Source organism: Gracilinanus agilis, chromosome 2, assembly GCF_016433145.1.
Source record: "Gracilinanus agilis isolate LMUSP501 chromosome 2, AgileGrace, whole genome shotgun sequence".
Taxonomy (NCBI): domain Eukaryota; kingdom Metazoa; phylum Chordata; class Mammalia; order Didelphimorphia; family Didelphidae; genus Gracilinanus; species Gracilinanus agilis.
The window spans coordinates 442,862,074-442,884,773 of NC_058131.1; the positions used below are offsets into that span (position 1 = coordinate 442,862,074).

General features: G+C 36.8%; 1 protein-coding gene across 3 annotated transcripts in view; it reads left to right on the forward strand.

Moving 5' to 3' along the window:
* Positions 1-22,700, forward strand: part of PYGL (glycogen phosphorylase L) — a 127,038-nt gene that overhangs the window by 36,507 nt on the left and 67,831 nt on the right. For 2 of the 3 annotated variants that reach the window (XM_044664746.1, XM_044664747.1), the window contains 2 exons: positions 10,979-11,082; positions 17,898-18,029. In XM_044664746.1, coding sequence (XP_044520681.1) covers positions 10,979-11,082; positions 17,898-18,029 — 236 coding nt within the window. The remainder of the gene's footprint in view (positions 1-10,978; positions 11,083-17,897; positions 18,030-22,700) is intronic. The other variant, XM_044664748.1, reaches the window with a different exon arrangement.

Sequence of the window (22,700 nt, forward strand, 5' to 3'; positions counted from 1 at the left end):
GTGCCCTTACTAATTATTATTTTTATTGCATTATGATCTGAGAAGGTTACATTTATTATTTCTGCTCTTTTGCATTTGTTTGCAATGATTCTATGCCCTATTACATGGTCAATCTTTGTGAATGTACCATGTGCAGCTGAAAAGAAGGTGTTTTCCTTTTTGTCTCTATTTATTTTTCGGTTTGATTTATCTAGATCTGAAAGAGGAATATTTAGATCTCCCACTAGTATGGTTTTACTATCTATTTCCTTCTTGAGCTCTGCCAGTTTCTCCTTTATGAATTTGGATGCTATACCACTTGGTGCATATATATTGAGCAGTGTTATTTCCTCATTGTTTATATTACCTTTAATCAGGATGTAATGACCTTCCCTGTCTTTTTTAATCATATTTATTTTTACTTTGGCTTTGTCAGAAATCATAATAGCCACTCCTGCCTTCTTTTTCTCATTTGATGCCCCAAAGATTTTGCTCAAGCCCTTAACCTTAAACTTGTGTGTGTCTACCGGCCTCATATGTGTTTCTTGTAGACAACATATGGTAGGATTTTGTTTTCTGATCCACTCTGCTATTTGCTTCCATTTTATGTGAGAGTTCATCCCATTCACATTCAGAATTACAATTATCAGTTGTGTATTCACTGACATTTTTGTATCCTCCCCTAGTCCCACTCCTTCTTCTTATACTATTTTGTTTTAAAACAGTGGTTTGCTTTGAGCTGGTATCCCTTATCCCCTCCCTTGATTAACTTCCCTTTCTACCCCCTCCCTTGTTATTCTCCTCTTTTTATTTTTAATGGCCTAATGAATTCCCTCCCCCTTCTTCTCCTCTCTGTTTTTTTACCTCCCCACTCCCCTGCTCCTTTTGGTTTATCCATTCTGACTTTCTCAGTAGGGTTAGATAGAGTTTTTTATCCCAATGGATAATATAGCTACTCTTCCCTCTACAGGTTGATTACAGTGAGAGTAAGGTTTAAATATTACCTCTTAATGCTCTCTTTCTCTCCTTCTTATAATAGTATTTATCCACTCCCCTTCCCATGCCTCTTTGTGTGTAATAGAATATCCTATTTTTCTTATTCACTCAAATTTCTCTTGGTGTCCCCTACTATTCCTTCCCCTCTTTCCCACCCCCCCATGTCATCTTAGACCATTTAGTATTCTGTCCTCTCCCTATGAATTATTCTTCTGATTGCTATAATAGTGAATATTATAATAGTAAATAGAGTTCACTACAGAGAATTATACATAAAATTTCTCCACATAGGAATACAGATAATTAGATCTTATTTAAGCCCTTAAAGAGTCAAATTTAAAAAATTATGAGTTTTCTTTCTTTCCCCTCTGTTTCTTATTTACCTTTTCATGTTTCTCTTGATTTTTGTGGTTGGATATCCAACTTTCCATTTCATCCTGGTCTCTTTTGTGCAAAAACTCGGAAATCTTCAATTTTGTTGAATGCCCATACTTTCCCCTGGAAGTATATAGTCAGTTTCAATGGGTAGTTGATCCATGGCTGAAGGCCCAGCTCTCTTACCTTTCTGAATATCGTATTCCAAGCCTTGCGGTCTTTTAGTGTGTAGGCTGCCAGATCCTGTGTGTCACTGATTGGTGCTCCTTGATATTTGAATTGTCTCTTTCTGGCTTCTTGTAAGATTTTTTCTTTTACTTGAAAGCTCTTGAATTTGGCTATTATATTCCTGGGTGTTGACTTTTCTGAGTTCAGTGTAAAGGGTGATCTATTGATCCTTTCAATGTCTATATTGCTCTCTTGTTACTTCAGGGCAATTTTGCTGAATAATTTATTTAAGTATGGAGTCCAGGTTTCTATTAATTTCTGCTTTTTCTGGAAGACCAATGATTCTCAAATTGTCTCTTCTAGACCGGTTTTCTTGGTCTGTCACTTTCTCATTGAGATATTTCATGTTTCCTTCTATTTTATCAGTCTTTTGACTTTGTTTTATTTGTTCTTGTTGTCTTGAGAAATCATTGGCTTCTAATTGCTCAATTCTAGCCTTTAGGGACTGGTTTTCCTTTTCAATCTGGTCATTTTGAGTGTTTAATTTGCTTATCATTTCATTTGATTTCTGAGCCTCACTTTCCAATTGCAAAAATTCTGCCTTTTAAACTGTTATTTTCTTGCCAAATCTCTTCCATCTTCCTCAACATCTCAGTTTTGAGCTCTTCAATAGCTTGTGACCAGTTTTCATTGTTTTGGGAAGGTTTGGATATGATTACTTGTTTGTCCTCCTCTGTTGTCTGGATTTTCTCTGTGTAAAAGTTGTTGAGTGTTCCAGAGTTCTTCTTGATAATATTTCTCTTCTGGGGTTCATCGGCTTGCCATTGTTAGCCCCGCTCCTTCTCAGCTTTGTCTTCACACTCAGGGTCTGTCTGTGCTTTCTAGGCTCTCGAGGGATCTGGTCTCCTTGTTCTTTGGGTCGAGCCTCCTGGTAGTCCCTGGTCTGCCCCTCTGCCTGAGGCTCCTTCAGCAGTCTCAGGGGCTGCTTCCACAGCCGGGTTCCCGTCTGCACAGGGTCCCCACTTGAGGTCCTAGCCTGCACTTGAGATCTTTGTCCGCGCCTAGGGCAATGTCTTCACCCGGGCCAGTGCTCAGGGAAGTCCGCATGCGTTCTTTAGCCACTTGGGGTCCTAAGTCTTGCTGCTCTCAGGAACAAGCCCTGGAGCTGCCAGTGACTTACTGGGTGCCCCAATCCTGCTTTCACTCTTGTGCGTTGGCCTCTGGGCTGTACGTGGTGTGAGGGTAGTGGAGGGGTTTCTTCCTCTTGCTTTTTAGTGAGAGCTGTTTCACCCCTTTATAGCGTGGAAATGCCCCGACTCCATGTACCTTCAATGCTGTGCCCTGTTGTGGGGTCCCTTCATTCGTCTGGATTCGTTTTTATGTCCCCTTGAGGAGTCCTGTATGCTTCGGTTAGGAGGGATCGAGCAGCTGCTTCTTACTCTGCCTCCATCTTAACCAGAAGTCTCAATACTCTCTACTTTGCTTTTTAATATATTTTATTTTCCCCAAATATATGTAAATTTTTTTAACATTTATTTTCTAAAATCTTGAATTCCAAATTCTCTTCCTCCTTTCCTCCTTATCCCATCTTGAGTCAATAAGCAATTTAATTCAGGCTATATGTGAGCAATTGTGCAAAACATATTTCCACACTGGTCATGTTGTGGAAGAAAATTCATGCAAAAAAATCATGAAGAAAATAAAGTAAAAATAATATGCTTCAATATGCATTAAGATTCCATCAGTTCTTTCTTTGGAGATGGATAGCATTTTCATCATGAGTCCTTTGGAATTGTTATGGATGCTGAGAATAACTGAATCATTTATATTTGATCATCATACAGTGTTGCTGTTACTGTTGTATGGGATGAGATTCAGCATGTAATTCTCAGAGTAGTATTTGCCTTATAAGCCCAACTTTCAAGACTCCATTTAGACTTAAAATAAAATTTCCTCTCCAAAAAATCTTTTTCTAGCTTTCCTGACCTATTTTCAAAACCTTGAAAAAAGTTTATCTCAAATCTGACAAGTGTGCCAGCTTTAAGAAGAGGGGCAAGATAAGCTGAAGGAGAAAGGAACAGAGATTTTTTATTGTCTCAAGCTGAAAATCACATGATAGTCACAGGTTTTTGATCCTGGGGGCTTTTAGAGGTATGTAATGTTGAAAATCATGTGCTAAAGATTGTGAATGTCACAGCCCCACACCTGTTTGGGGTTGGATGGTGGGGAGGGGAAATCTTACATCAATATTATTATAAAAAGTTTGTGCTTGTACATAGAAAGAGAGACATTTTGCCCTGAGCATGCAGCTTGTGGATAGTATTCCTTTTTCTTCCCTTCCCTCTCCCACCTTCCCCACCTTTTTTTCCAATAAAGCTGCCTTTGCATTCTATCAGCTTCTCTTATTTAGAGTGATTAAGATATTCTAGATTTTCACTCCACATAGATGGTTCCCTGACTGGGAAACCGAACATTAGAGAATGCCTCAGTTTATCTATCTGAACAATAGGAGAATTAAAGCCTTTTATTTTCTTCTAAAGGACCTAGTAACAAACAATTAGAGAGAATGGCCAATAGAGACTAAGGCTAAGCCAGCACTTCCAGAGCAGAGAATTGGCCAGAGAATTTACATGGATGAGTATCAATAGAAATTTTGATGTGGAAGGTGAGTGTGTTAAAGAAGCAGGAAACAGAGTCCTGAAACAGTATTAGGATTGATTAGGCTAATTAGGGAAATAAAATAGAACTTTCAAAAATTGGGCAAGCTTCCAGGCAGATTGAGATGAGTAGGTTTAAAACTGAGTCTTGAGCTAGGGCTAGTAGCATGTGTGTAGGTCCAGAAATTAAATCTGAGCTATTTTAAATAAAAAGCCTGTGCAAGTTGTCCATCCCTCTCAGTTTGAGGAGGGGTAGATACTTTGATTCTTTAGAACTAGAGCTTAAGGTTAGAGTGACTAGTGTTCTGGATTGTAAGATATCTCAGACAAGACACAGTGAAAGATCTGGTGAGTCCAAAAGTGAGGGAATCAGGGAAAAGTTAGCTTGGAAGACATCTGGTCTGGGAAGTCTAGATTGAGTCACTAATCCCAGTTAGACATCTTGATTTCTAGCCAAATTGCTATGGCTTGAGGCAGTTTGAGTTGTTGGTAGGAAGGGACAGACAAGGTTTTCCCAAAACAGTAGAGCCTTTTTGCTTTGCAGAGAAGCAGCAAAAGAGGAAGGATTAAAGCTTCTAGGCAGTTAGCCAAGTGTGAATAGAAAACAGAGACCAGAAATCTCAGAAAGAGAAATATGGGGGGAAAATCCTATAGCAAATAAGGGACACAAGCAGTCCCCACCAAATAAGAATGAACAGAGTAGAAGAGACATAGCTAGAATACCAAGGAACAGCCCCTTAGGAATTAAGCTGAGATCTTGGGATAAATCCTCCTGCTTTGCAAATTTTGACAGAAGGACTTTTGTTATATTTTGTTGTTTTTAATGGTCCGAGTTAGAGATAGACACATGAAACCTTATGGCCAATGTCTGGATCGAATGAAAACTGGTCTGGTCTGTGAGTGATCACAAGCACCCTTTTCCCCTTATAGTTGTGAAGAGTTTCTTTGCTTCTGCTAGTATTCCCTCTTTTTCTTGACCTGGAACCCAGAATCATATATGGGTGATACAAAGGAGTCCTATACCCAGTGTCATCAAAGGTCTTTTTAAATATCCTTCTGACTAGTTTTCAGACCTCTTTACTGCCTGTGGACTAAGATCTCTGGAAGTCACTTCCTGCTGATGATTTAGTTTTCTCCAAGCCCTGCAGTTGGCTTGCACCAGCTGGGCATGGTCTGCTGTGGGCTGCCTTGTGCAGGGGCTCAGAGCCTCATTACTATTTTAACCCCCTATTTGGACCTTGAGTGTTGGTGAGGGGTTGTCACTGGGTGTGATATAAAGTATACTGAGCTCCTCTTACACCTCAACAAAGCAGAACTTTCTTGCCAAACTTCGAAGTCATACTGAGATAGAAAATTACCTTGCCCCCCATCTGTTTGTTGGATCTGCCACTCCAGAATTCATTTTGAGGCACTGTTTTGTTTCAAGAATTGGGGAAATTTTAAGGATTCTCTTCCTCTATTCCACCATATTTTCTCTCTCCTCAAGTCTATTCTGCCTTTAAAAGGATTCTTTTCTTCAGTAAATTTTTGTGCCTCTTTCTTTTTTGCTTCATTAGGCTAGTTCTGTTTTTTAATATTTTCTTCAATCTTTGTGTGTATATTACCAAGCTGCTAATTCTCTTTACTTCATTTTCTTATATCATTCTCAATTCTTTCCCCAATTTTTCCTCTACTACACTTATGTCTTTTTTTAACTTCTAGGAATTTTTATTAGCCTTGGGTCCACTTAAAATTTTTCTTTGAGGCTTTGTTTAGAGCTGTTTTCACATTGTTGACATCTTCTAAGTTTATATCCTGATCTTTCCTGTCATTGTGGTGGCTTTTCATGATACTGTTCTTTTTTATTATTTACTCAATTTTATAGCCTTTTTCTTTATACTGTTGAAAGTTATATGTTAAAAGTTAGAGTTTATTTGCCTGGAGATGGGGAGGTACTATGCCAAGCTTCAGGCTTTTTTGTGCTATTGCTTTCAGGGGTAGTGCAACATGGAAAATGGCAGGGTGGAATTCCTGCAAGATACAGGGTCAAGCCTTACCCAGAATTCCAGGGAATTCTTTAGTAACTCTGATACCCTGTTTCTTATTAATGGCTGCCTTCTGTTTTGCCAATTCATCAAATTCTGATTTCCAAAAGAGGTAGTCCCCTGAAGAAAGGGAATATCTTGAGGTCTGAATCCAATCAAAGGGGGTCATCCAAATTGCCCCCAAAGTTTCCAACAAATTTAAAGTGTATGGAGAAGCAGGACCATATGATGCACAAGCTGTCTTAATTTCTTTTAACACTTTGTAGGGAAGAGCCTCCCATGTAGGAGCTACTTCTTCATCATCATCTAATTTACCTGCTCTAAAAATAACTGGGAAATAGAATGATATGTCTCCGTCCTTCCGAGCACTTTTAGGGCTCCTTTAAACCCTATATTCTGGGGCTGTGGCTGCGGAGCTGGAGCTTCAAGCTGCAGAGGCTCCTCTGCTTTTATCTCTCTTTCCTCTTTTGAAGAGAGGTTTTTAGGTGGAGGAAGGTCCGCTGCTAGTAACTTTTTCATTTGAATTTTAAAGCTCTGTTTTGATTTATGATGAGCCTTTTCCTCCTCCTCTGATTCTAACACTGAAACCTTAAAGATTTCATTCTCTGCATTCTGACCAGATAACAAAGTTGTTTTTTCAGCAGCCGATGAAATTTTTTGGCACTTGTTCTGATCTGTGCTCAGTATAATACTTTTTCAAAATCATTGCCAACTTTTTGCCAGAATTCTAATGGAATCCACGGGCTACAATTTTGAATAAGATCAAGAAATTTAGTGAGCTGTTCTTTACTAATTTTTACTCCCCATTTTCTGAGGATGTACTTAGTTATATCAATAAAAAGATTTCTTTCCTTTGATTCACTATGACCCATCCTGTTAATCTATTCTTTTACTTCTAGTGTCTTCCCTTAAGGGGAGAAAACTCTGGATTTCTTGCCCTTCTTCCAGCAGAAATTAAACTGTCGTAATTTGAGAGTTGTCTGAGGGGGAGGGCAAATATTTACCTGAATCCAGTGACCCAAGGTTCAGGCGCCAAATCTCAAGATCTCTTTATCATCTCTGATAATCTGATAAGGACAGTTTAGTTGATAAGGAAATAAAGGGACACTGGAGTTGTCTTTTACCTCATGCTTTCAGTTTTGGCTCCAGGAGCATGGAGTTTATTATATATATTTCAAGACTCATTTTACACACACAAAAAAAAACCCCAAAACTTTGCAGATGCGCAGAAGTTACAAATTATGTCATATCAAAACACAAAAAGTCTCATGGGCTTCAGAACAGACCAAGGCCAAGGCTGAATTTTGACTGGGTTCTTATCAGAAAGCCAAGTTGGGGAGTATTTTTCTCAGGGTTGAATTGCCCCTGCTAAGGTTTTGGCCTTGGTTGTAGCTGCATTCCTGGCCAAATGGGAACAGTATTAACCCTTTAAATTCAGGTTTGCTAGGAACTTAAAACTTTTCAATAAGGCCACAATACTTTTCAATAAGAAATCACAAGGATTACAAAAGGGGTCAAAAGAGGAGTCTCAGATTTTTATCTATTCTCTTATTGGCTTCCCACAAGGGAACAGTTTGAAAGCAGTTAAACAGTTGATTCCTGGGGTTAAAGTGAGTAGGTCACTCTGCTTGTGGTTCCCAGTTTTGGGATTGCTTTGGAGGCCATCTGGGACAAGAACCATCTTGGTTCTGCTCAGTGATTTGCTTGCTTAGCTGAACTAGACCTTTCTAGCAACAGCACAATTGTTACTTAGTTATTTTAGATATTAGAAGTGATAATTATAGGCTTGAGGGCAAGCTAGCTAAAAGTCTACCACTACCTCCTGTGGGGGAGGAGCAGTTTCTACCTAACAGTTCAGGGCTTCCCAGATCTTGTCCAAATCCTTGAAACCCCTTCCCTGCCTTCCCTTCCTCTGTAAAAACTTCATCTTTTGGGAGCAGTGCCTGTTTATTATTCTAGGGATATTTACATCCAACTTCAGCTAAGTTTCCTTCAGATATCAGCCCATACAAGTTAGATTCGTCTGTACCTGATAACTGCAAGACATCAAGCTTCTCCTATTGTCCCTCAGTCAAACCTGTGGGGAATATAAATTGAGAAAGTGAACACCATTAGAGATTTGCCTTGCTGAGCCTTGCCAGAGGACATCAGTCCTGCCTCCATTTCCAACTGATTTCCAAATGCTTGGTGGGAGGGGTGAGAGTAAGGAGTACCTACCCCTCCCTACTCACTCAAGCCTGTGTGTGTGACTCCTACAAGTTTCTAGTTTCAAGCCATCTCTTCAGCTTCCCCAAATATCTCTGTTAAGATCAACATAACAGGTAGTTCCAAGAGTCTGCAAATTTTCAGTGCTTTCAAGGTGGTACTGTCCTAGGAGGGATGTGGTCTTTGCTTTCCTGGTCAAAGCTCTGGACTATTCAGATAGACTCTATCCTCTCCTATAGTCACAAGTACTGTTGCTCATCTTGATGCTGTAACTGTGACCAGCTCCCATGATCACCTGAAGACACAAATGCTGTTGTTCCTCTTGGCCCTGAAACCATGGTCAGGACCTCTACACTCTTGTGACCAATCACAAGCACTCGTGTCTCCCTTCAGACTGTGATCTGTTTGTGGAAAATAGAGTTGCCAGTCAGTTGCATCCAGTGCCAGCAAAGTATCTTCTATATTGTAGGATTTTTACCATAAATTAATGTTTTACTTTATCAAATTTTATTTTCAACATCTATTTAGAGAAACTTGTTTTAAAATGAATTACATTAATAACTTTCCTAATGTTGAATTATACTTGCATCTGTAGTATAAATCCAACTTGATCATAATGAATGATTTCTTCATTAAATTGTTATGGTTCATTTGACAGAATTTTATTTAAAAAGTTTTATTTGATATTTATTAATGATATTTTTTGACTTTCTGTTCTTCCCGTTGAATACTGTTATTATTTTTTCTAGCTTTATAAAATACATTTTGATAGTTCAATTAGTATGGCACTGAATAAATAATAAACAGGTAAAATGACCATTTTTAATATAGTCACTCATCCAAACCATGAATAATTAATATTCTCCAGTTGTTTATATGTCTTTATTTGTTCTTTTTTAATTTAATTTTTCCCCAATTACATTTAAAAAGTTTCCAACATTTTTGAAGAATTTTGAGTCTCAATTTCTCTCCCTGCCTCCCTTTCTCCTCTACTCCCACCCCTTTAAGATGGTAAACAATCTCAAATAGGTATTACATTTGCAATCACATAAAACATTTTCCCACATTAATCCCTTTGTGGAAGGAAACCCAGATAGAAAAAAATTAAGAATGTGAAAAAAATTGCTTTTGGTCTGGATTTTAGATTCCACCCTTTTTTTCTCAAAGTAGATGGCATTTTAAATCTTGAGTCCTTGGGAATAGTTTTGGATCACTGTATTATGGAGTATTCTGCAATATATATATACAGTTATTCACACTTGTTCATTATAAAGTATTTCTGTAACTGTACAATATTCTCCTGGCTCTGCTTCAGTTTGTGTACGTCCATTACAATCATATACTATAACTTACTCAGCCACTCTCCAATTCATGGATATCCCCTCACTTTCCAAATCTTTGCCCCTCCAAAAAAAAGAGATGCTTTAGATATTTTTGTACATATAGGTCCTTCCACCTCTGTTTTAAAAGATCTCTTTGGGATTCAAACCTAGTAATTAATGCTCTTTTTTATAGCCCTTTGGGCATAGGTCAAAATTGCTTTCCTAAATGATTGAATCAATTGACAACTCACCCAACAATGCATTTGTATCTCAGCTTTCCCATATTCCCTCCAAGTTTTATCATTTTCCTTTTCTCTCATAATAGCCAATCTGATCAGTATGGGGTAGTACCTCAGAGCAGTTTTAATTTGCATTTCTCTAATTAATAGTGATTTAGAGCATTTTTACATTACTATAGAGAGTCTTAATTACTTTGTTTAAGAACTGCCCATTCATATCCTCTGACTATCAGTTGGAGAATGACTTGTATTCTTATATTCAACTCATTTATGTATTTGAGAAGTGAGGCCTTGTTAGTGGAGATATTTGTAAAAAAAACTTAAACCATCATCATTACTATCATTACTGTGTATTACTTTCCATTCTATTTAGTTTCTGAACTCCTATTTGCCTTCTTTTCTATTTCTTATCTTATCTCCTTCCTCTTCTTACTTACTTACTTCTTACTTCCTCTACTTACCTTACACTATATTACATTTAAACCCAATTGATTGTGTATGTTCTTCCCTGTTTGAGCCAAGACTGATGAAAATAATGTTCACATCTCCCCACCCCTCCTCCTCCATTTTCCCCTCCACTGTAAAAATTCTTTCATGCTTCTTTTAGGACCACTCTGCTTTTTAAAGAATTATTTTCCTCAGGGAATTTTTGTACTTTGTGGAGTTAAGTCCAAAGTTCATATAGTATATTTAGAAGTAAAAATGTTAGCGTAAATCTATTATTTAAAAAAAAAAAGAAAGACAACAATGCTTTACTTACATGTATATGTGTAATAAACACCCACATGCACAAGAGGACAATTAATCTTATTCTTGAATGTATTCATTTTCAAGTAATTACTTTTGGAAGTAATGGTTAATATTAAGATAATCACTCCTCAAATGCTAGTGTGTTTGTATGTGTTGTTTGGCCTCCCACAGAGATAAATTTTACAGATTCCTTGTTTTTGAAATATTTTTGTTAAATGTTGTTCAATTAAATTGATATGTTCTCTGTATTTATTATTTGACAGCCTGTTTCCTAGATTCTATGGCAACACTTGGCCTTGCAGCCTATGGATATGGAATCCGATATGAATATGGAATCTTCAATCAAAAGATCCAAGGGGGTTGGCAGGTAGATATCTATGAATCTCCACTTATAATTTCTCCCTCTTTTTAAGGTATGGATGTATTTTGAAAATACATTTAAGATGTAAAAAAATACATTATTTTAAAAATTATTTCTTTGTCTATTCTATCATTTAATATTAAGTAGATTTATTGCAAGTCACACACTTCAATTAAAACAAAAAAGAACTTCACACTCTTAGTGACAGTCAGCACAAATGGAATAATGTTGAGTGTTGTAATTAACTCCTGCCCAGATTAAACTATTAATATATTTAGTGATATAGTATTGTGTTTCTTGTGATCAGGAAAAGAGGTGTGATTTGCTATTTATATTTACTGAACCTGGTCAAATTTTTATACTTTTCTTAAATGCATAAGTATCTACAATCAACAATAAATGTTGTTGTTTTTTCTACTGTGCAGTTTAATTCTAAAAAAATCAACTTCACTGCCTTACATTTTGAATCTTTTAAATTGTTTAAAACAATATATTTTTTTAAAATTTTTTATTAAATTCACTTATTTTATATAATGCATCCTGGAGTATACAACACATCTTCAAATATTTTATTGATTATGCAATCAATCCATTTTTAAAAAAATCTAGATTTCATCATAGTCTGAAGGGTTTTGCTGAGATTTAAATCAGGCCCTTTAAAGTATATTTGGATCTTTTTCTCTTTCATTAACTAAAATTTATTGATATTATTTTATATATCATCAACATTTCTCCCAGCATTCCTCCTATTTCCCCTTGCTAAGAGTCAATACAATAAAAACAAATATACTTAAAGAAAATGAGGAAAAAACTAGCATAATTGGCTGAGATATAAAAAAGGCTGAAAAGAATTTTAACCCTTTCTCAGATGATTTCTACAATAAAATACTCATTGTAAAATTCTTAGGGAACTTCTTTTATTCCATTTTTTTTCTTTTCCCTTAATTTAAAACTTTAATCCTTTTCTCCACTCTAGCAATTCAGCCAGCACATGTGAAGTAGAAATGAAGCTGACTCAATTTTGCTCAGCATGACTGCATTTTAACTATACATTAATGATTTATTCAAGTGAAAGAATTATACTTTTATCCACCAGCTAGATAGGACCATGACAACAATATAATTCATTTTTCTAATATTACATGGTCACTTCCAGACATCAATATCTTATTTGTGTTTTCCAAGAAACAAAAATTCTTCTATTATTCCCATCAATAAAAGCAAACTTGTTTGACTGCTGGCATTTGCTTATTTTTTTCTTGAATTTTATTCTGAGTATCAGTGAAAGGTTTTAAGTCATTGGTCAAATGCCCTGAATTCATCTATGCTGCCATTCTGTTAAGAACAGCTGGCTTAATTAATTCAAGTACATTGTCAAATTTACACAGGGTGGCTGGAACCCTATATTAGCATTATTTGCATTATTTATTTTGAACTCTACATGGTACTTGTGTTGAAACTGAGGTAAGGATTTGCTTTGATATAACTAAATCTTGTTCTGTATTTCTCTCCCCTCCTTCATTTATACCATGTTTTCTACAGGGAAGGGTTTTACAGCTTTTTAGGAAGAAAAACAACAAAAAGTTTGAATTTATAGCTTCATTAACCTGGAAGAAAGCAAGGTTGAAAGTTATGGGAAAAAAAGATTTTAGATCCCAAACTCCAAGAAGTCATCAAGGAAAACTGCCGTAAAATTCTAGTACCAGAGAGAAAAATAGAAATTGAAAGGATCCATCAATTACAACTCAAAGAGACCTAAAATAAAAATGCACAAGAACATTATTATTAAATTCTGTAGCCCCCAGATTAAGGAGAAAATACTACAAACAAAAAGAAAAAATAAATAAATACCGTGGAGCTACAGTTAGAATAACAAGATTTAGCAGCCTCAATATTAAAAGAACAAAGAGAATGGAGCATAATATTTCAAAGAGCAAAAGAATGGAGTTTAAAACCAAGAATAACACATGTAACAAAGTTCAGCATAATTACAAAAAGTAAAAAATGGATATTTAATGAACTAAAAGAGTTTCAACTATTCTTTGGGGGAAATCCAGAACTCAGTAGAAAATTCTACCCATAAGAAGAACAATAAAATGTAATCCAAAAGGTCAAATGGCTTAATTCTTATATGGGAGAATGTCATCTATAACTCATAAGAATGACATTATTATCTAGGTATTTTGAAGGGGCAAATATCAATAAAAGACTTGAAGTCAAGGCAAATATAATGGAATGAGCCAAAATAATAGAAATAGACCAGTGTGGATTTTAAAGTTAATATTCTCTATCCCCAAAGTATAATATTTATAAAGATTTATTAATATTTAACTAGAAAGCTAGAGAACAGAGGGAACATTACCCACTCACTTCACGTGGAAGAGTGAGCAGTCACCACTCAATTCACATATAAGAGAGAGCTAGAGGGGCATTACCCAAAACTTATATTCAATCACGCAAAAGACGCATGTAAATAGAAAGAAAAAGGAATTGTGGGTAATACAGACAGGAAGTTTGGGTAATGTAGTTTCTTGGGATTCAAGATTTTCCAAGTATACATTCCCCCACTGTGATCCTTTGGGAGACCAGTCTCCCCAGTGGATCATGAAAACATAATAAAATTAAAACTTACAATAATTCGGAAATAAAAGGGAGAAAGAACAAAACCAATGTTAGATGCATTGACAAAAAGCCAATTAGGGGGCAGTCCCCTTTTTGGCATAAGAGTGTTCATTCAAAATGGACCCCCCAAAGTTCAAATTCGCCATATCTCAAAGTTCACTCCGGATCTTCTGGTGTAGCATGTGGTCTCTACAGGCATCTTTATGGTGCCTTCTGGATTCTGGGAGGTAGTCTTCTGTCCTAAATTAGGGTCAAATTCAAATCCAAATTCACAGCAATAACATAGTCCCCCCTGAGGAGAATAACAACACATTCCCCCCTGAGGAGGATACAGGGATACATATAGGAATCACACAGGGATACATGGTCAAGTCATAAGGTATGCAAATCAATTATCAAAAATATCAAAGAATACAAAGAAATAATTAAAAAATAACTTCTGAAGGAAATATAGAATATCAAAAATGTGAGAAGAAAAAAGAAAAAAAATTTCTGGGGAAAAAGGGAAAAAATTCACAAATCACAACAGGTTCTTGTACCAATCCTTGTCCCATAAGCTTTGCAACAACAATCACTCACTAACCCAATTTAGCAGCCTGGACTCCAGTAAGTTGTCACATCATGAAAGAAATTGAAAAAGAGAATAGATCTCAAAAGAAATGGGAAATACTATTTCCCAGTTCAGTCCTTTTCTTCACTTTCAGGGATAATGGAGCCAGAACAATCAATGTTGTGTACTTGATATAGAGTGTGGTACAAGGAAGTTCAATGTCTTAACATATGTTAAGCGCTGCAACCTTGAATCTCACATGTGATCAAGTCTTTGCTCTCTTTTGCTCAGAATGTCATCAATCCCTGTAGAATTAGTTTGGTTTCTTTTACCTTTTTGTGCTCATTTGGCACTTTGAAGGTCAACTTCTAAGCTCCTTTGTGATCCATTTCTCCTTGGATTAGACATATTCATTGAGCAAAAGTCTCATAATATTTAAATGAGTGGCAGGTTTCCATATACCAAAGCTTTTTGAGTATGCATTTATAAGCTAGGCAAATGGACATCTTAGCTTGTTGTATTGCAAAAATCAAAACAATCAAAAATATTTTTAATACTGGTGACATGTGCTTTAAATGTAAAAAAAAATGAGAGAAAAAATCAAATACTGTATGGCATACATAGAAAGAAAAAACAAAAATATTAAAAATATGTAGTTTCATAATCACAGAGGTAAAGTATAGAGGCTAATTTCCAAAAAATAACATATATTTCTTCTTTAACTTGGCATGATCCACAGTATGAGTACAAATGAGAAGATAAAGCAATAATACATTGAAGAAAATACAAAAAAATCTCAAAAGGCACAAAATATTACAAAAGGCATATCAAGTCAATATAGGTCACTAATACAGACATTCTGTTGTAAGGTAGTATATGTATTGTTCAAGTACAAGGATTAACCCAATACAGTGCAACAAAATAGTACAAATCTAGCAATAGGGAAGTCTTATCACAATCAATATTCAAATACAGTCAATAGTTAAATATAAGTAGTACAGGCATATAATAAGTACAGGCAATTATTCATTATCAATAGAGGATACTCATTTTACATGACTACAATGAATCCATGAGTCTCTCTCCCCAATTTTAATGGTTGTTGGTGTAGTCAATAGGATCTGGAATGGTCATCATAAGCAGTTTCAGTCAACCTAGTATGTTTGAAATTCTTTATGTACACACTATCATCTGGGTTCAAATCATGAAGCGAGAAGTCTATAGGGCCTGCTGGAACAGCAGCTCCAGAGTCATGGAGTTCTTGCAATTTCATTTGTAATTATCTGATATAAGTGGCAATGATTGTATCCCCTCCTAACAATGAGGTATAGGTAAGGGTAAATGGTTGTGCCTGAATAGGTGGATGTCCAAATAACATCTAAAATGGTGAGATATGTAAATCACCTCTGGATATGTTTCTGAGGTAAAATAGGGCCAGAGGTAGAATTTGGGGTCATTTTAAATGAGTCTCCATGCACAATTTGCCAATCTTAGTTTTAAGTTCTTTATTCTTTCAACTTGACCGGAGCTCTGGGTATATGGTTCATATGGTATATGAAATTAAGGAGTTATCCCCAAACATTGTAAGGATGGGAGATGGGACAAAAAGAGCCAGAAGAAGGCCATTGGTGACAGTTACTGACAGTTGGGACCAGGGAGAATTCTGGGTAATTCTCCAGAGGAAAGAGAAGGAGAAGGAGGAACTTCCAGAGGAGGACTGAGAGACGGAGGAGAACATCTCAGCTCTGATCCAGTCCTGAAGGCTTCTTAAGGATCTTTCTTTGGACATTGAAACCCTAATTCCCTGGTCAAAGATTCCATTGCATCTCACCCAGCAAGAATTCAATCATCGAGTTAGCTAAGTTTTGGAACTCCATTTTGGGAATGATCTCTTAGGCTCCTTCCCCCATTACCCAACCTTGCTGAGAGACCCTTTCAAGTCTAACTTACAATTATAGAAAAGGATAGAAATAGAAAGAGAAGGAGAAGGGACAAGGGGGGAGATGCTTAGGAGTGGGAACCACAAAGGTTCCCACCCGAGTGATGAACCCCATAGAAATAGAGAAGAGGGCACCCTAAAATCCCTCTGCCCTTCACCCCTTTCCCCAATCCCTATATTGATATTAATAAAAAAAACATTCATTAGTCACATAGCATTCCAGAGTGCCTGAGAGATGAGGGGGAGGGGAATCACAGCTTGGTCTGGCTGCCTCCATCTTGAAGCTAGATCATTTGCTATGAAGTTGACTGACCTGAAGTGAGGCTTGCATGAACTCTGCCCTCATTCAGAATCGGATTGGAGTCCCCAATACCTCATCTTATAGAGAAGCCTTGTCCCCAACTCCTGTGGGGCAGCATGACCATCCAGGTCACTCAGTTTTGGAGTAACACCCCCTCAAAGTCTACCGCAGTGTATATTCGGTGGGAGGGGAGAGCTGGAAGAGAGTCTCACCTCATAGACTCTCTCTCTCCCCTTCTCTCATAACATTTGGGTACTGGCTCTGTTTATTCTTACAACATGAATAAATTTGCAATAAGACCAAATCAGTAAAATGAGTTCCTTTATCTGAATCGATATGTGCAAAACAAGGAATAATTTCTTTCCAAAGAACTTTGGCAACAAAAGCTCTGTGGCCCGAGCAGTAGGAAATGCTTCAAGCCACCTGGTCAGCTGCTTGACTATCACCAGACAAAATTTATATCTATATGCTTTTGACATAGAGATAAAATCAATTTGTAAATGCTCAAATGGTGTATAAGTAAGAGGACATCCACCAAAGGCTTTTCCTTGGAAGGCGTGTTGAAATTAAGGACAAACTGTACATACTTTGGAGGCAATTGTAGTTATTCCAGGTGCTATCCATACTCTTCATACTCTTTTTTTTTTTTAAACCCTTGTACTTCGGTGTATTGTCTCATAGGTGGAAGATTGGTAAGGGTAGGCAATGGGGGTCAAGTGACTTGCCCAGGGTCACACAGCTGGGAAGTGGCTGAGGCCGGGTTTGAACCTAGGACCTCCTGTCTCTAGGCCTGACTCTCACTCCACTGAGCTACCCAGCTGCCCTCTTCATACTCTTTTAACAGAGTCTACAATGCCTTGGATGATGAAATGACCATGTTTATGGATGGAGTAACAAATTTGGTTATAGAAATTTCTAGGGAGCAGGGGTTTGTCTTCAGATGACACCCATACTCCATTTATCTGTTTAGCTTTAAATTTTTGCTTCCATTTTCCCACTTCCTTGTCATTAGAGGAAAGGGATAGATCCAAATCATCGGTAATTGTTAGTGGCCTAATTAATTCAGGTTCTTCTAAGGCTGCTAGTTTGGCTGTGATGTTTGTTTAATCAGTATTTTCACCCATTTTCTTAGATCACAGAGAGTCCATTAAGTAATTTTCATATACTATATTTTTCAAACAACAACTTCTAAAACAGAAGTTAAATATTGTTTGCAACAGAAGGAAAAGAGATGTTCTCACTAGTTTAAAAAAGCAAAAGTTCCTTGTGGTAAATTATATTTATCCTTTCTCTTAAAGAAGAGTTTTTGAGTTTAGGGATCAAGTTCTCTAGTCAAAGGCTTTTTTGATTTTACAAGGTTCAGTGATTAAATTTAAACTTTGGAGAATATATCTGGTGTCTTTTTCCAGGTAGAAGAAGCAGATGATTGGCTAAGGCATGGTAACCCCTGGGAGAAAGCTCGTCCAGAATTCATGCTACCTGTCCACTACTATGGAAGAGTAATTCATACTCAGAATGGAACTAAGTGGGTTGATACTCAGGTACTTAACATTTCTTTACAAAGAATCTATTTTGTATAGTTTCATCTTGATTTTGCATTCTGACAGCCTTCAAAAGTCTCTCATGTGTTATTTTTACAAATTAAGTAATAGAAGTATGGAAAAATAAGTAATTTGTCAATAGTATGACAAAATTACCACATCCTTGCCTTTTTTTGAGAAATCTTTGATCAGGAAGGATGGTTAAGAATTTAAAATGCCACTTGTCAGTTTGCAATCAATTTGGTTGATGTATGTATGTGTATATGCGTATATAATATGCATATGTTATAAACTGGATGTTATATATAACACATTATATATGTATATGTATATAAATCTCACATCAAGAGATTTCCTTTAAAACCAAGGAAGCTTTTTAATCAAATGCTTCATTTAAAGACAGTAATGCCCTAGTGCAAATATCAATAATATGGAAATAGGTCTTGATCAATGACACATGTAAAACTCAGTGGAATTGCATGTTGGCTATGGGAGGGGTGTGGGAGGAGGGGAAGGAAAGAACAAGAATCATATAACCATAGAAAAATTTTCTTAATAAAAAAGAATGGCAAAGGTAAAAAAAAAATAAAGACAGTAATGATGTTAATGGCAGATATATTCATCTTTGCTATGGTAATTTTCTCACCTAGTGAGTAAATTGTAACCTAATTTCTTTTCAAAAATAAGCAAATTTTATTTTAATGTAATAGAAATTACTTATTTTACATTTTGTAATATTTTCTAACTCTTGCTTGGTTTTAAAATCTTTCCTTTCCCAGAGATCTGACAGGTATACTATTCTGTGTTCACTTAACTTATTTATAGTTTCTCTCTTTATATTCAAGTCATTCACCAATTCTGAATTTATCTTGGTGTAGGGTGTAAGATGTTGATCTAAACCTAATCTCTCCCATATTGTTTTACAATTTTCCCAGCAGTTTTTGTCAAATACTGGATTTTTGTCCCAAAAGTTGGGCTCTTTGGGTTTATCATATACTGTCTTGCTCACGTCACTTACCCCAAGTCTATTCCACTGATCCTCCCTTCTGTCTCTTAGCCAGTACCATATTGTTTTGATGACTGCTGCTTTATAGTATAGTTTAATATCTGGTACTGCTAGGCCCCCTTCCTTCACATTTTTTTTTCATTATTTCCCTTGATATTCTTGATCTTTTGTACTTCCAAATGAACTTTGTTATAGTTTTTTTCTAATTCTGTAAAAAAAGTTTCTTGGTAGTTTGATAGGCATGACACTAAATAAGTAAATTAATTTGGGTAGAATGTTCATTTTTATTATGTTAGCTCATCCTACCCATGAGCAATCAATGTTTTTCCAATTGTTTAGATCTAGTTTTAATTGTCTGGAAAGTGTTTTGTAGTTGTGTTCGTATAATTCCTTTGTTTATTTTGGTAGCTAGATTCCTAAGTATTTTATATTGTCTAGGGTGATTTTAAATGGCTTCTCCTTTTAACTCTTGCTGCTGTGATGTTTTGGAAATATGTAGAAATGTACAAACAAAAACAAATGCAATGAAAATCAGAAGAGAAACAGTAAAATGGGGAAAAATCTTTATAACAAAAAACTCTGACAAAAGTTTAATTACTCGAATATACAAGAAGCTAAATCAGTTGTACAAAAAAACAAGCCATTCTCCAATCAATAAATGGGCAAAGGATATGAATAGGCAATTTTCAGATAATGAAATCAAAAATATCAATAAGCACATGAGAAAGTGTTCTAAATCTCTAATAATTAGAAAAATGCAAATCAAAACAACTCTGAGGTATCACCTCACACCCAGCAGACTGACTAAAATGACAGCAGGGGAGAGAAATGAATATTGGAGGGGATATGGCAAAATTGGGACATTAATGCACTGCTGGTGGAGTTGTGAATTGATCCAACCATTCTGGATGGCAATTTGGAACTATGCCCAAGAGCGTTAAAAGATTGCCTGCCCTTTGATCCAGCCATACCATTGCTGAGTTTGTACCCCAAAGAGATCATAGGGGAAAATACATGTACAAAAATATTTATAGCTGCGCTTTTTGTGGTGGCAAAAATCTGGAAAATGAAGGTATGTCCGTTAATTGTGGAATGGCTGAACAAATTGTGGTATCTGTTGGTGATGGAATACTATTGTGCTCAAAGGAATAAAGAACTGGAGAAATTCCATGTGAAGTAGAATGACCTCCAGGAATTGATGTAGAGTAAAAGGAGCAGAACCAGAAGAACATTATACACAGAGACTGATACACTGTGGTAAAATCGAATGAAATGGACTTCTGTACTAGCAGCAGTGCAATGACAGGACAATTCTGAAGGATTTATGGAAAAGAACACTACCCACATTCAGAGGAAGAACTATAGGAGTGGAAACATAAAGGAAAAAGAATTGCTTGAACACATGGGTTGATGCAGACATGATTCGGGATGTAGACTCTTAATAACTACCCTTGTGCAATTATCAATAATATGGAAATAGGCATGAAGAAACCGGTGGAAATGTGCATTGGCTACGGGGGTTAGGGGTGGGGGGGAGAACAAGAACATGAATCATGTAACCATGGAAAAAATTCTTCTAAAAAATAAAAAAAATACCTGATTTTAAAATACTCTATAAGGATTGGTGGCTTTCTGTTAATAGTACAAGTACTTAGTTGAGTACAAAATATATTAGGTTTAGAAAGCACAACATGATATTCTTCAGAAAGTGCCCAGAAATTCAGTTAAGGGAGCATATTCTTTTGTAATTATAAAGGCAAATTTTCAGATTTTGAAGTAATCTAAGATAATCTTTATCTTAATTTCCTCATTTGTAAAATGAGAGGGTTGGAATAGATAACATCTGAGGTTCATTCGAGCTCTAAATGTTCAATACTCATTCTTAATCATAAATTGCTTTCCTTTTTAAAAATTTTATTTTCCCCTTACTAACATGTAAAAACAATTTCCACCATTTTTCAAAAAATATTGAATCTCAAAACTGAGTGCCGGCATATGACAAAACCAGTGGAAATGTGCGTCGGCCGTGGGTGGGGGGAGTGCGGGGGTGAAGGGGAAAGTAGGAGCATGAATCATGTAACTATGTTAAAAATGATTATTAATAAATGTTAAAAAAAAAAACTGAGTGCCGGTTCCAGGTTAAGATGGTGGCAGAGTAAGAAGCAGCTCTTAACCTCTCCTGACCGAAACACACAAAACTCCTCAAGGGGACATAAAAACAAGTCCAGATGAATGGAGGAACCCCACAACAGGGCACAGCGTGGAAGGTACGTGGAATTGAGGCATTTCCATGCTATAAAGGGGTGAAACAGCTCTCACTAAATCGCGGGCTGAGCAACCACCCCACCCCCAACCCCTCCACACACAACACCTATAGCGCCTGAAGCCAGCTAAAAAGAAATAGAGCAAGTTTGGGGCACCCATCGAGTCATTGGCAGCTCCGGGGCCTGTTCCTGAGAGCAGCAAGATTTAGGACCCCAAAAAGCTAACGAACGCACACAAAATTTGAGCACGGGAGCAGGGCGCCGAGAGCTGACCCAGGGTGTAGAGCGAGGGCTCAGGGTGCAGAGCGCGGGCTCAGAGTGCAGGCACAGCTGGAGGCGTGGGTGGAGGCAGACACAGCCACAAGCTAAAGCTCTGAAACCCTGAGTGGGGAACCAGTGCAGATGGGTATACGACTGTGGAAGCAGTGCCCTGAGACTTGTAAAGAAACCTCCAGCAGAGGATCAAGCAAGGTGGTCCACCAGGGGGCTTGACCTTGGAAAAAACCAGAACTCAGACCTCAGGAGCCAAAAGACCGCGGACAGACCCCGAGCGCGAGGATAAAGCTGAGAAGCTGCTGGGCTAATGATGGCTACCCAGAATCAGGAAGTTCAGAAGAGAAAGATAAACAACAATAAAAAGAAGTCTTTAACACTCGACAACTTTTACACAGAGAAAATCCAGACAACCCAGCAAACAGAGGAGGAGAACAAACAAGCATCCGGACCCTCCTCAAATAAGGAAAACGGGTCACAAGCTATGGAAGAGTTCAAAACTGAGATTCTGAGGAAGATGGAAGAGATCTGGCAAGAAAATAACAGTTTAAAAGGTAGAATCTTGCAATTGGAAAGTGAGGCTCAGAAATCAAATGAACTCATAAGCAAATTGAACACCAGAAATGACCAGATTGAAAAGATCATAGCTGAAAACGAAAAGTTTAGAGCCGAAAATCAGTCCCTAAAGGCTAAAATTGAGCAATTAGAAGCTAATGATCTCTCAAGACAACAAGAACAAATAAAACAAAGTAAAAAGACTGAAAAAATAGAAGGAAATATGAAATATCTCAATGAGAGAGTGACAGACCAAGAAAACCGGTCTAGAAGAGACAATTTGAGAATAATTGGTCTTCCAGAAAAACCAGAAATTAATAGAAACCTGGACTCCATACTAACAGAAATTATTCAGCAAAATTGCCCTGAAGTCCTACAACAAGAGGGCAATATAGAAATTGAAAGGATTCATAGAACACCCGTGACATCCGATCCAGATAAGAAAACACCCAGAAATATAATTGCCAAGTTCAACAGTTTCCAAGCAAAAGAAAAAATCTTACAAGAAGCCAGAAAGAGACAATTGAAATATCAAGGAGCACCAATCAGGATCACACAGGATCTGGCAGCCTC